A 15,249-nucleotide genomic window follows, 5' to 3' on the forward strand; every position below is an offset into this window, starting at 1 on the left:
ACATCTTTGGTTTAAATCTAAATAAAGGTGGATCAGACTACTGTCTGACATACAGGTTGTTGCACCGTCATGCATTTTCTTCTCTTAGCAGAATTAATGGCACAGTTATTTCTCACTAAGTCTTCAGTCACTCCAGTCAGAACTACAGGAGGAAATTCTGTGCCACTGGAATGTTACTGCTAGAATTGATGTATCTGATCTTATCTATTCCTTTTTTTATTCTGAGAATTGTATTGTATCCTCTGCAAATGATGTGTTTCTGGCCTCCTAGGCTAGGCAGTGATAAAAGCCAGAACAGGCAAGCACTTTTTGTTTTAGCCTGAGTGTTTCTTGAACTCCTGTCTCTAACAGGAGAATGATGAAGTCTGCAGCTGACTGCATTTTCTTGCAGATTCAAGCTGTAGTAGTTAAGAGTTGGTTTAAGTCCTTTTGTTTGTTCCTTTGAATAGGTGTGATGCGATCAGTTCATTGTATTCATTTGAGATATGACACATTCCCTTATCTAAATCACTATTCTTTATAAAGCAGTTAAGCAATGCTCTGAAATGTTCTCAAATGTAATCTGGAAATTACTGCACTATTTTGTGTATTTTCAGTTTTAAAGGAGCAAGTGGAATGACATCATAGAATTTTTAATTTGTAATTCGGAGCTCATGGTGTGCTACTGTCAGTCAACCTAACATATCGGGTATCTTCGGATGGCAAAAGTTCACAGTAGAGTGAATGTCCATTTAAATGAGAGATCTATGTAAATGATCTTTCCTTTTGCAAATGGCAGAGTGTCTCTGGACATAGATAGCAAAATACTGTAAGTTGGCTCAGTTATGTTAAGCTTAAATTTGTTTCATGTTTTTGTAAGCTGTCAGCCAGAGAATTGAAGTAATTTGTGTTCCAGTTTAGGATATAATCTGTTCTTAAACTCACTGATGTACATGGCAAGAATACAGGCAGAGAATAAAGACCAGCATTGAAAACTGTAACAGCCTTTTCTCCTCAGGATTTCCAGTCTTTTCAAGAATTAAGAAGTTAATGGTGGCCCCTGTATTGGCAAGCTATAGTCAAAGATTGTCTCTGTTCTTTAGAAGCAAACCTGTAGTTTGTTCTTATGTTCAGACCACCATGGTTCTGTAACTTCATGGTGTTATTTGCATTGATAACTACTTCACTAAGGCAATAAATACCTTCACGTGGATCCAATTACTGCATAGTAATTAGTGTATTCCTTAGTCTGTCCTGACCTAGGCCACCACAATAATAAAAATTGTCAGTATTATTATTCAGAGATGATTTTAGGATTGTGGAAAGGGATTGTACAGCTGAAGCACAGTCTCCTGAGTGTCCAACAAGGCTGAAACTGCCTGTGGCTGCCGAGTTACTTTTCCTAGGTGCAGTCCTGTTGAACTTGGGGGTTCATGCTCTTGGTGGTCCTCAGCACATCAAAGATGTGGACCTGTTTGAGCTGGTCCAGAGGAGGTGACAAAGATGTTCAGAGGGGTGGAACACCTCTCCTACGGAGACAAGCTGAGAGAGCTTGGATACAAGACTGAGCTGTGTTCAGGCTGGAGAAGAGAAGGCTCTGGGGAGACCTTGGAGAACCTTCCAGTGCCGCCAAACAGGGACTTAGAAGAAAGATGGGGACAGCCTTTTTAGCAGGCTTGTTACAATGGGACAAGGGATAATAGTTTTAAACTAAAAAAGGGTATGTTTAGAGTAGATATAAGGAAGGGATTTTTTACAGTGAGGATGGTGAAACACTGGAACAGATTGCTAGGAAAGATTTTTTTCTCATTTCCTTTGGCCCCATTGTATAAAAATGGAAGTTTGCCTATGTCTGAAGATGAATGCCATCTGCCAAAGGGATGAAAGCATAGTCCTGCTTGTTGCAGACTTATGGCAGGGAGAACATTTTGGGAGGTTTTTGGAAGAAGGCAGTGCCCCAGGTCACTTGCAGTACCTCAGTCACATCACAGTAATAATAAGGGGAAATGCTGCACGCAGGTGGTCAGCAAAGGCAAATGAATCGTTGGATCCTCCTGCAGTAAATATCTTAACTCCTTTTCATGGATCCAATTATTGTGTAGTAAATCCACATGTGTGTTCAGCGTGCCCTGACCTAGACTTTTAGCTGCTCAAACATTTATGTTTGAGAGAACACATCTTGGTTTTGTTCCTTGTGGGAAAAAGACAGTTTTCTGGAATAAAACAACAGAAAACGAAGAGGACAAAGTAGACATTTGAAGCCAGTACCTTGATTGATGCAGTGGACATGAAACAAACTTTAATTTTCTCCCACAAAATGGATTATAGACATTAGTCACATTGCAGTATTTGTTACAAATCTATGACAAATGTGGTAACTGGGTATAAAAGGAGTAGTGTCGAGTCATTATCTTTGAGTGATTGGTACAAGTGCATAAGTATATGTAACCAGAGTGTTAAAAAGTAGACATTTGGAAACATAACTTTTAACATGATTCAAGGGATTAATTTGCCCTAGTGCATGCAGGACTTTAACTGAAGTTGTGTGAAGTATTAGACAGTATTATTAATTAAAGTTTAGGAAAAAGCTCCTTGGTGGCTTATCTGTGGTGAAGGAGACTGTTCAGTAGCAAGGTGAGTGACTTCCATCCTTAATAACCGGACGGGAGTTAAAAAATTATATTTTGAATTTTCAAGAAAATAAGCTTTAAAAATAAGTGTAAATCCAAGGGTAGGACAGACTGTTGTAAAGTAATGGCATGAGAATGATGCTTTCAGCAAATTATTATTAAAACAAGTAGTGGTTTGACTGTCCTCTGGACTTAGGTGTGGCAGTGAGCTGCTCTTAGTTTTGCTGCGGGAAAGCCAACTGCCTGGTTGGAGACTAATTCCAAAGCATTTGGAAGGTGCTGGGATGGCATATATGATACAAAATACCAAAACCATCCTTTCTTCATCTGCTGGGTAAAAAGAGCTGGCTCCCTATTTTGGTTTAGTTCCATAGAGGGAAGCAATATGTTGCGTTCTGTATCCTTGCAGAGCTTTATGAAAAAGGTTTTTTGAATATTCAGGAAAAAAAAAGTTTAGAAGGTGGTGTTGGCTTCTAGTAATAAGCTCATAACAGATTGGTTGTCTTTCTTTTATGTATACTGGGAGTGTCTGTAAGAAAGCAAGAAGAACGACTGTGTGTGCAGGCAGTTTGTCTCAAAACATGACTTCAGATGTGTCAGTACAGGAGTGCTTCTACAGGAGCTTGCTTTACCTCCTCATGGTAGCATTTTGGAGTCTTTCTGGAGAACTTTCTTATACATGACAGCTAACAGTGCCGCTTGAGCTACTGCATGTGGTGCTGTGAAAGTGTGGATGATGCATCAATGGTCCATGCAAGCAAGTAAATGTGTAGGCTTAGAATTGCTGTGTGCAGCTCCAGAAATTGAGATGGAGGGGGAAGAGTTGAAAACAGCTTATGTAAGATAAGCATCTGAACAGTTTGCACAAGTCTTTGCGTATGGGGACTTCAAGGCTGAATGTCACAGTGATCTTACCAAAAAAAACCAGGCATTCCCTGAAGAGTGGTTATGATGATGAAAACCTTCAGCTCTGTTTATAGCAGGTGTACCCGCTGCATTCAGAGAAAGAACAGGGCAAATGGGTCAAGAGATGAAAACATTGTTGTTCCCCAGATTTATCAATTTATTTTTTCACTGTGTTGTACACTCATACTAATAACTTCTCATGGAGAAATAATTACCTAATTTGATTCAGCGCAGGAGACTATTTGGGAGGGGGACATGTTGCTCTGCAAGTGGTTACAGTGACATATTCAGAAGACTGATAAACTTGGCATAATCAAGACATGATTGAAACTACTCTTCAGTATTTAAAACTTTGTACTGTGAACTTTGTTTTCATTAAAACTGTTTTTGTGCTTTAGGTGAAGGCACTGAAAGAGAAGATTGAATCAGAAAGGGGAAAAGATGCCTTTCCAGTAGCTGGCCAAAAACTAATTTATGCAGGTAATGGATATGCTGAAGGCACCTTATCTGAACCTGCCGTATTTTATGTTGTTGTTTGACTTGGATGTGAATGCTAAGTCTTCTAAGAATTCGAAGAACTGAAGTACAGACAGGTTAAAAATCCCCACAAACACAAACTTGGTGTCAAAGGGAGCTCTTAATTTTGAATTAGAATTTTTTAACAGGTTTTAGTACGTGTGTGTCTGTCATCTTTGCTCTTACAGCCTGATGTCTTGGGGATATGCTGGGTGAAGAAGAAATAGCTTTTGTTACAGGAATTCAGGATTTAAGCAGGTCAAAGCTGCTGTTCTGGCTTAATTCTTTTCTTGTTGCATTTATGCCGTGTATAGCTGAAGCATTGCTGTATATACCTCAGGGAATTAAAAACCAGATTATTTCTTTTGGATTAACAAAAGAAACCCACCACCAAATGCTTGCTGTACAAAGGTACTTTCAATATTTTCCAGCTCTGTCACTAGAAATGTGTATTATGTACTAGCAAAACCCAGGCTAATGTCAGTTTAAAACATTAAATTAACTTTATTTGAGCTTTATTTTACTTGCCTTGTTCATTCTGGCACTAATACATAAATCCATTTTTTGGTTCTCAGTTCATGTCAATACTTTGGTGCTATTCCAGTACTCCCTCTAGTGTTTTTATTTTCCTCTAAAACTGAGTTTGAAAGAAACTTAGGTGAAATTTTTGCTTCTGTCATGTACTGCTTTGTAATAAGTATTGTCTTTTCACTTGTAATAAGCTAAAGCCATGGGTGACAGTGGAGAGATGCTAATGGGAGTGTTGTGAGTCTCTGTCTTTGTACAGCTCCTCAGGACTACGTCTCATAGCAAGTTTTATGTCCCTAGTACTTCAGTGAAGGGAGTGCATGTCAAGAGCATGAAGGTGCTCTGAAACCTCCATTGATTGTTCCAGAAAATACTCCTATCTGACTGCAGGCCTCTATCAAAGGTGGAAGTCTTTTGTATAACCAAGAAATGTTAACAAGGCAGAAGGCTTTGTGCAATGTCTGTAACTGCATGGCACTCTTAATATTTTGCTTCTGTGATTGCAAAACCCAAGGATTGCACAAGATTCTGTGACATTACTTGAATGTTTTCTGAAGCCAGAATGTATCTGCAGTATTGTATAAGCCTCACAAGCAGTAGGAAATATAGGAAATAAGATTGAGAATATAATACTATCCAAAGATTGATTCTCTTTTTTTTCCTTTTTCTTGGACAAGAGATACAAGGGTATACTGATGACATTTTTACTTTTATTAAAACGAGCTGTAGAATTTGGTAAAAACAAAGTGGTAGCCCCAGCTGACTCTGATTAGAGAGGCAGGTCCATTGTGTTGATATCTGTATTAAGGTAAGGTCTACAAACCCTGAGAGTGGTGTGTCCCGAGAAGACAGGATGTCTGTATATATACTTTATGAAAGTGCATATATTATATTACATACACATTCATTAAAGCCTTTCCCAAAGTGCCTATAAAAAATTGTAAGTAGACCCATGTAGGTTCTGAGTCAGATGCTGCAGATACTTCTATTACTGCAGTACATGTAATACTTTCTCGAATGCTTGACCTGCAAGACTGGTGGAACCAGTCTTTTGTGTTCTAAGTGCCATAAAGTGTATGTGTTGCTTGATTTCCTTGCAGTCATCAGGATAAGGATGTATCCTTCTAGTTGTAGCCCGCTAGCATGGAGAGACGTTGTGAAATAGAAGCAGTATGTGGGGCACCTTCAGAAAATTAATCAGTTTAAATTGTAAAATTCTCCCTGAAAATTTCTGTAGTGGAAATCAGTGCTATAAAACTCTCTGAAATACAGACTTAATTTTCTGATTTATGGTGCTACCTCTAAGTCAGTTTATTTTGAGAAAAGGCAAAGAAGTGTGTGGCTTATTGTGTTCCTAGGTTCTTGCAGATGTGATGCAAATCTATTTTGTCACAGTACCACCTCTGCTTATGAAACATCAAAAGTGGTAGTATAAGAAATGTTTCTGAGTTTGTCTGATAGCTTTTTCATCCTCCTGTCAAGATGGCAAGTTATGGAATGGTTCTAGCTTTTTCTAATGTTTTAGCCTTCTTTTAATAGCAAGTTGTTAAAGTTGCAAGGTCACAAACTTCTTATTGCAGGTAATGCTCTTACCTGAAGACCAAATGGAAGATAAGTAGAAAGGAATTTCCCTTACTGTGTAAGCAGACTTAAGTTACTTGGTTAAGCTTTTGGTATGTTAAAGCCTTTCCTCTGTGTTACATGTGTCTTTGTTATGGGTCCAGTGAATCTTTCGAGATTTAATGCTTTTATTTTAAATGGTTTGAAGCATCTTCAGCACTTCGGGCAGCAGCCCTCAAGCTATCCAGTACTCTGTACATCATACAAGGAAAATTGTACCTCTGTTGCCAGACTGGTTTTTGTTGGGTTGTTTAACGCTTATAAATCTGCATAAAACATGTTTTCGTGAGGAAATCCTAAGATCATCTATTGATTTGCTAAACAACTTCTTAATTTCTACCTGTTTAATTTCCCAGGTAAAATCCTTAATGATGAAACTGCTCTTAAAGAGTACAAGATAGATGAGAAGAACTTTGTGGTGGTTATGGTGACAAAAGTGAGTAATTGTTACTTTTGAATAGGAAGCTTCATTAATTTAATTCTGTTTTTTTCTTGTGATGAGTGATTGTATATGCCCATCCTTAAAACCAATGGAATTTCATCATATGCAAGTTTTGGTCAACAGTAAAATGCTTGTGTGAATAGATAAAAAATACTGCCTCACAGTCCTGGTTTGCCTAGGCTGATTTTTGCTGCTGTTCTGTGATGAATGTTTGTATCAAACAAAAAGAAATTGCTAATGGCTGATTTTACTGTTTATTCTTTCTTGTCTCCCTGTTATTTTTCCCCTTTTGTTATTAAAAGGAAGAAGGCAACCCAGGTAGTTTGTTGTTAAATCCTCTGTATGGAACTCTTCCAGCCTTGCCATGTTGCTTTTCATAGTTCATGGCTTTTTCTTCTGTCAAGCTCAACAGCATAAACCAGTAGAGACAGGATACATCTGTCAGTAAACAAACCTGTGGGTTTTGAGAGACTGCAAGTGCAATTTACAGGGAATGACTGTGACACGTGTTTGAAGTATTTCTTCTCTGAACCACTTGTCAGGCTGCTTCCAGGAATCAAGCCACTGATTTTCCAGGCATTCCAGACCACTGCAATCTGAATAAAATTGGCTTCATCTCTGTTTTGGAATAGGAAATTAATTTTGAAGCTAGAGTTCCTCCTCCTGACAAAGAAAACATATATTCTGTTATTTCTATCTGGTATTACTAAACATAATTAAACATCTGGGCTTGTTAAAGATAACTGTTGTTGCTGTCTTCATGGCTGAACAGCTTTCTCATCTGTGGTTTGCCACAGAGGCATTTATCAGTACAAGAAAACAGGTGCAGATGAGATGTCAAGAGTCCAGTTTTTCATTTTGTTGATGGCAGAAGACTCCAGAGAAGTTATGCAATTTCCCCTCCTGGAAGTTTTCAAGAAATGTGTGGCTGTGGCATTTAGGGACCCAGTTTAGTGGTGGGTGTGGCAGTGCTGGGTTAGATTCAATCATTTGAGACCTCTCCTCAACAATGATCACCACGAAGATCTGCTAAATTCAGTATATTCTGATATTAAAGGACCTGTAGTTTTGGTATTTGTTCAGTCTTACCATATTTTTGCTAGTCTTGAAGCTCAGTTGCCCTTTCCTGATTCTGTTGTGGGTAGACATGCCCAGTCACGTAGGCACAGACTGCTAACTTTGTCTGATGCTCAGACATTGGTTTTGGAATCCAGCAGAAAATAACTCCCCTTGCATTCCAGCTGTGTCAGTGTTTTTCTTTGAGTGCTTATTAAAATGTTATTTGCTGTGCCCATCGCATTGGTAGCTATTCATTCTTACCCTTACCTCTCCTCGCAGACAAAAGGAGGAAGTAGATGTTTTCTACTTCAAGCAAACATTGTCTGACAGTGGTGCCTTGAATAAGTAGTTTTGTTAAAGTTCAGCTATTTCTCTTGGAAAGGCAAAGATTGGGGTCAGCTTTGTCAGCCTTTGGGGCTGTTTCTGTACAATGGGATTAATACTGCGTCCAAGAAAAATTCACGTTAGAGATATGAAGATTATTTCACAATTGCATACAAGTATTATCCACTCTAAATTTTCTGCTGTTAGTTTGGTAGTCCTTCATTCTTCTCTATCATTGGTGCTCGCTTTAGAACTGAAGTATTTGAGATGTTGTTGCAGTGCTCTGAATGCAAAGATTGCATAACTAAAACATGTTGCAGGTGAAGTTTAATTTTTCTTTGCATCTTGTTTTCCAGCAAACAGCATTCTTAATGAAATGTGATTTCTGTCTTAATCACTTTCTTCCAGATCTGAGTGGTGAGAAAAGCTTATGCTTGTTCTGCAGATGCTTTTTGCCAACTTCCTTGGTTTCTTTCAGAAAATGTGCTTTTATAAAACGCAGGGTTGTTTTCATATTTAGAATATTGTGGTCTGTAAATATTTAGATCTTTGCATTTCACTTTATCCTCAGAGTGTGAACGCTCAGGTGTGTAAGTACTTCAGTGACGGTCTCAGTTGCTCGTTTATACACAGAGAAAGGCATTAGAGATTTAATGTCTTGCAATGTTTTAATGTTGTGCTTGATGTTGAGGCAGCAATATCAAACACAGATGGTCTTAACAGAACTTAGTGTGTTTCCTGTAGAGAGCTTGGATTTATGAGCTTTGTGCTGTGCCTGAGCTCTGTTGTCCTCCCGTAGCCCAAAGCAGCAGCTGGAGCGACTCAGCCGTCAAATGCCACTTCCACTGTTGGCTCAACAACTGCAGCTCCCACAGCAGTTGCTGCACCAATCCCTGTTGCTGCCCCTGTGCCAGCTCCTGTCCCTCCACCACCAGCACCAGATGCAGTGGCTTGTGAACCTGCACCTGTGAGTGCTCCAAAAGAGGAGAAGCCAGAAGAAAAACCACCTGAGGCACCAGCTGCTGTCAGTCCATCATCAATTGACAGGTATGAATAAGCCTCCAAAAATGGGTTCCTATTTCTGTCCATTTCTGTTGCTTCTAGTTCCAGTCGTTCTCTCCATTCTATATAATTTTTCTTCTTTCTTAAGTGTAATTTCAGTCTCTGACTCAAGTATAATATTACCGCTTGTAAGAAGCACCCTTCATTGCTTATGCCTTTTCCTGTGGCAAGTATGGTCTTGGGACTAAACCTGTGGAGTGGAGAGTTAAATGACGCAAGACTTTTGTTCCTGTTAGGCATTTCAGAGTTGCTATCATGCAAATTTCTTTTCAGACTGAGGATATTCACCTGCAATGGGGCTCTACTGCTCACAAAGCTCTTGAAGTCTTAAGAGGAATGTGTCCTGTCCTGCTCATAAACCTCTGATTGTGTTTTAGATCATATTGGTCAGATTTGTACCCTTAGTTCTTTATTGCTGTGTGAGTCTCTTAATTTCTGGAAAGAGCTTTTCCTTTGAAAGTGGAGGATGTGGTATTGCTCTTAATCATGTAATGCCTTAAAGCTACCAGTTTATTTTTTCTGAATGTTCCTTGGCCCATATGCAGGTAATTGTGGGACCTGGAAAAACTTTTCAAGTCAATTCTCTACAACTGAGAAAGTCAAATGGAAGTTGGAGGTTTCATCCCTGTTGTATGCTGTTGCCTTTTTTTTGCTCGCTTTAAGTTGCTTAAGTATTGCATGGGATTAAAATGTTGTTAACTTGAATTTAATGGCCCTTGAAGTGCTGCATAGCATCAAATCTTCATTTTTCATAATCTGGTTTTTAATAATTTGTGTGTTATTTCTGGGAATACTGGTGCACAAGACAGTATTTTTAAGTGATTGTATTTAAACACCATCGAATACTGATTTGATGATAATGAAGCAAAACTTGGAATTGCCTAATGTCTTGAAAAACTCATCACAAATTTCTTGCACTAAATATACAAATTGATGATTTAATTTTGCATTTCTGAGAAATTAGTATCTCTTAGAAATGGAATGCAAATGGAGTTGCGTTTATAAGTCAAAGTAACTTAGTTTGTAAAAATATTAATGGATGGGTTTTTTTCCTTTTTTTTTTAATGCTCAGTTTGTCCAGTAGGTTCAAAGATCAGTCTTTCATAATGACATAGTGTTTTCCGTGTTTTTAATGTACAGATTGCAGTCTTATTAAAAAAAAAACTGCAGTAAGGGAGCCTCAGTGTACGTATTTAACAGGAAGGAACAAAATAATTTAGCATATACATTAAAGGTATCACCTGCCTTGATTTCAGTGAGTAGTGTTGCCTTCTGATTTGCTTTAGAATTTAAATTACTAAGGCAAGATTTATTGACCCAAGGCCAGGCCAGCTGGCGTCCTGCTTTGCCTTTGATCTTTTTTTGATTGTAAATCTTACTACTGACAGATACTAGCGAAGCATTCTTGTTGGAACAAATTATTTCTTGCATAGATCTTACAGAGATCTCTGTAAGTGCCTTGTTGGCTTTTTAGTGGCGTCTTCTGGAAACATTTAGATCAATCTGATGATCTTTCACTTGCTGGTAGGAGTTGCCAACTCTGGTAGCCTGATAAATGTGAGGCTCCTGCAGCTCCATGTCCTCAAGTCTATCACGTTATCAAGACTGATCATGTATTCCCAAAATATGCACACAATATGTATAAACCTATGTGTCTGGCTGCTTAGGTCAGCTCAGGCAGGGAAAAATCCATCGCTCATGCAAGATACATTAGCCACATCCTGTTCCCCTCTGGCTGTTTAGGGCAAAGCCCACTGCTGCAAAATGAATATGTACAAAATACAAATGAAAAATACAAATTTCTGTTTTGATAGCTGGCCCTTAAGAGTTCGGCAAGGTTTTGGTACCTGGCATGGGGACTGCCTGAGCCCGGCAGCCCTGATACTCAGATTCCCTTTGCCTGCACATGCACACACACAGAGGGCTCAGGAACTGGCTGTGGTCCTTGGCCTTCAGACTTCCACAGTGTCTGGTCTCAGCAGTTGCTGGCTCCACAGGTGTCTGAATCCCCCTAACTCAGAGTTCCCTGTCCCTGTGGACACTTGAATTCCATATACACATGTGCATGTAGAATAGAGAGAGACACACACACACACACACCCCCCCCCCGCATCATGAGAAATTTTAGAAGTAGAATTTAATAAAAAGATGGGATGGACTGGTGGTGAGGTGCAGAGCGTGGCCAGGCAAGTGTTTCTTACCTATCACTGGCCCTTTTTCTCCTCTTTTTGCTCTCTTAACCTGTGCTTTTCATCTGCATGGTGCCTTGGTGCTTTTCCTTTCCCTGCCTTTTGATTCTTGCTCTAGATTTCCCCCAGAACTTTTTCCTGGCGCCCCATGGTGAGTTGTACCACCCTGTAGGCTGTAATGCTCTTGAAGGAGTCCTGTTGACCCACCCTGGATGTCACCCTGAAACCAAGGGGCTGATGCTTTAATTTGCAGCCCTGGGAATGGGGCACCCTTGGCTGTGGCTGATTAAAACTGGTATTCCTCTGCCCAGTGTTGCGCCTCTGTGTTCCTTGCTGTTCATGGAGGTGAGCCTTTAATCCTGTAATTTAACAACTTTGATAACTTGAGATGGAGTAATTGCAAATGTTAGCAGTTTATATTCCTGGGAAAGTAGTATACTGAGATTTTAATAAGTGCCTGCCACCGACCTCCTTGGGTCCTCATTGAGGTCAAGCTGGTGACTGTGGGGAAGCAGTTAGCAAGACTGCTGTGTGCTTTTGAAAATCCACCTTGTTCTCCCACCCTTTAAAGCATTCAAGCAAGCAGATGGCTAATCCCTGAGCAGATGGGCAAGAGCCAAACTTCTGGGGGGTAGCGGGGGAAGGTTGGCCTTGTGTTAAAAATGCTAGCATTGTAAGTTTGTAAAATCTGTTCTCACTATAGGACCAAAAGAGAGCTCTTTGGAAAGCTTTGTTGCTTTTTTAGAAACAAAAGGGGCTATTAGAGTTACAGCTGCTGCTGCTTTTTTTTTTTTTTTGAAAAACAGGAAGTTTTCCAAAGTTTTGTAATTACCATTGCACTTGTCTTCGTCTTACAGTACAACAGGTGATACATCTCGATCAAATCTTTTTGAGGATGCTATAAGTGCACTTGGTAAGTGGAGAGTTTTTTTAATGTAGACATTGTTTTGGTGCAGCAGAAACATGACGGATTAGCAGATGTTGACATTTCCTTCTGTATCTGTCATTGTTAAAGTTATAATCAAAGTGCTCTTCTCTAAGACCTGAAGTTGGTATCTTGGAACCAGCATTGAGAACTACTTTACTGAAGAATATTTCCCTTTGTATATTTTTATGGTGTAAAAGGAAGTTCCTTGTCATCCCAGCTTTTTTTCCCCATTTGCCTTAATTTCTCTAACTATTCACTTTGAAGTAGCTTGAATAGAAGACTAGATGTAAACATGTGTGTGCTTTCCACAGAGTGCAGGTCTGATAAAATGGCTGCCTTTATTATTCCCTTGTTCCAGCTTTGAAAGTACTTTGCTTTTTGACACATTTAGATTAGATAAATTCACCAGATCTGCTGCTATCTGGGCTGAGAAATGAATGCCTCCCTGTATTTACAGTCAACTTACTTCTATTTTGACAGTTTAAGTAATCTTTGTTTCTCAGTGGAATAAACAATAAAGACAATAGGAAGGTCTGCCCCATATTTATGCTGATTTGGGTACCTAGGAAATTATTAGACAAACCCACAACTCCTTACTCCTCCTGAAATTTTTGGGTTGTTTTGGGGCATAACAAATTCAGGCACAGAAATAAGGAGGAGGTGGGGTTTTTATTCTGTCTTTTGTCTTTAAATACGAAGCTGCAATTCGGTACAAAGAGTTGAACCAAGTAAAGAGTTTCACTCTGCATTTTTGTGTGGTTATGTTGGAGGCAGGTGCTGTTATAAAGCAGCCTAGGGTGATTTAGAAGCAGCAGTAATGTTTTACATGAATTACTGGTAGCTACTAGGTTTGTTTAGGTCTTAGGTGTGACATACTGTTTTAGAGTGTATGATCTGAAATAGCTGATGGATACTGCAGGAGACAAAAATGTAACAGGACTGAAGGGGCTGAACTGATTGCTGCTACCAAAGGTGCTTCCTTAACCATTCAGAATATCTCAGTGGCCTGGATGAGGTCATCACAAGCACTGGTGTTATCAGTGTTGATCAGCAAGTTGAATGAATCTGGTGGTCTTGATTCAAATCTCTTCAAAAATGGAAAAAAAAAAAAAGAAGTCCCATTTCAAGACCATCACCTCACTATCCATTTTATATGGTAGTTATTTGGTTGGTGTCTGATGGAGTAAAACCCATGTGTCCCTAATGGGTTTGGAAATAACAGGTATTGAGATTGATTTTCTGGGTAAGCATATTTTAAGTGTTGTCAGCTAAAAAATGTTCAAGGGCAATAGGCATGAACTCTGTGGTTCTTTTTTTGAAAAACTGTCCTGGAGGGAATTTGCTTGCACAAATTGATGGAGTATGTCTTCACATCCTAAGTTGGATCCTACACATACTCTAACTTGGGCTTCTCAGTTACATTGTCTGAAATTGATTGACTTTGCTTTAAAAACAGGGATTGTTTTCTATGACTTGCTGCTGCTTTCAGTTAAATGCTGAAAAGTGATGTGGCTTTGTGTGCTGTGTGAAGATCTGCATGTTTTGCAGTTCTTGTGCAACCACATCTTTCACAGGAGCAACCTAAAATTTCTTTGGGGCATACGACAAGATATATTGTGGGCAGTGTGATGAACTGGATTTGAGAGTTAATCCAGCTTTAAAATGTTATTTGAAAGACAAAAGCAAAGGGCACAATCAATTCAGCACTGACCTCAAACATTTCCACTAAGCACTAGGTGCAGATAGGCCTGACTCTGTATCATGACATTGCTGGTGTGCAACTTCTGAATTATTATTCTTGATCTCACTTTTGCTCAACTTGTTAACTAGTCTGTTTGGAGTACATGCACCTACATTTTCAGTAATTCTGTTTTCCTCCTTTGGCTTTTAATTATGCCTTAGGTAGCAGCCAGTGCAGAGCAAGCCAGCCTTTTTGCATCTTTTTCCTCCATCAAATCTCTCATACTGTTCTAGTCTCTGCCTTGCTTATATTGAAAAAGCAATACAGAAGTGTTCAAGTAGTAACTAATTACATCAACCGGTGTTCTGTCTGCTTGGTTAGTTTCTTAGGAGTAGTAAGGGTAAACTAGTGCTGTGTCAGGAAGAATGTGAGCAGAAGTTTAGCAAAATCATTGTGTTGGGACAATTGTTGGCTTGGCTTTTTTGCTTCTTTGAAGATATATATAGAAGTATATATCTTTAGAGCAATGTTTAGGTGATTTTTTTTTTTAATGAATGAAAAAATGCAGGTAGATGTAAAATGAATGATTTTGTAGTTCTGTATGAAGACATGAAAAACTTACCATTCCCTACAATCAGGTTGGCACTATTACTTTGAAGCCCAAATAATAAATAGTCAAATTAGTCAAGGTTTTTAAATCCTTTATTTATGGATAATGCACAAGTACCCTTGGGCTAGGGATGTTTTATTGTTTGTTCTTGAGTATACGGCCCTAAGTCATACACCCACTGATTATTTAGAAGCACACATCAAGAAACAGGCAATGGGGTTGTATTAATGTTGGCTTGAGTTAAACACCTTCTCCCTAAGGGAATAAAACTTGATGTTTTCTTTGTTTTTTTAAAATTATGACTTACTTGTCTTAACAGAGTAGCTCTTGTATTTGTTTCCTCTGGGTTTTTTTTTTTAATTATTAATCAGTTGTTTTTTATGACGACTGTTAATTATTTAACTCTCCTGCCACTAATTTCCTAGTTGCAGAGTCAGTCAGTAGTAGGATTTCATTGAGATCAGGAATACCTTTATCCAGGGAAGGAGATGGTATTTTAATGCCTGGGTTTGTTTGTATTCTTTTTTTCCCCAGCAAGATAAACTTTAAGCTTTGACCAGGTACAATGTATAATAGAATAGTTACCTTTTTTTTTAATTGTTATACCCGCTGTCTGCTTTTAAGGCAACAAAATTAAATGGATTATGAAAAGAGATAATAATTTTCCTTACAATGAGATTGGTGTAGTGGTCAGTTGCCCTTAAATTGCTCCATATATCATATGTGTAACTTTTGTCTTGATTGCTGCAGTTGTGGGACAGTTTTCATCCATTTT

The 15,249-nt window shown here is 38.8% G+C and overlaps 1 protein-coding gene across 2 annotated transcripts in view; it reads left to right on the forward strand.

Annotated features, from left to right (window-relative positions):
- Positions 1-15,249, forward strand: part of RAD23B (RAD23 homolog B, nucleotide excision repair protein) — a 35,291-nt gene that overhangs the window by 7,891 nt on the left and 12,151 nt on the right. For both annotated transcript variants that reach the window (XM_069000899.1, XM_069000898.1), the window contains 4 exons: positions 3,914-3,995; positions 6,536-6,615; positions 8,804-9,051; positions 12,113-12,168. In XM_069000899.1, coding sequence (XP_068857000.1) covers positions 3,914-3,995; positions 6,536-6,615; positions 8,804-9,051; positions 12,113-12,168 — 466 coding nt within the window. The remainder of the gene's footprint in view (positions 1-3,913; positions 3,996-6,535; positions 6,616-8,803; positions 9,052-12,112; positions 12,169-15,249) is intronic.

Source organism: Aphelocoma coerulescens (assembly GCF_041296385.1).
Source record: "Aphelocoma coerulescens isolate FSJ_1873_10779 chromosome Z unlocalized genomic scaffold, UR_Acoe_1.0 ChrZ, whole genome shotgun sequence".
In the NCBI taxonomy this organism is placed as follows: Eukaryota; Metazoa; Chordata; class Aves; order Passeriformes; family Corvidae; genus Aphelocoma; species Aphelocoma coerulescens.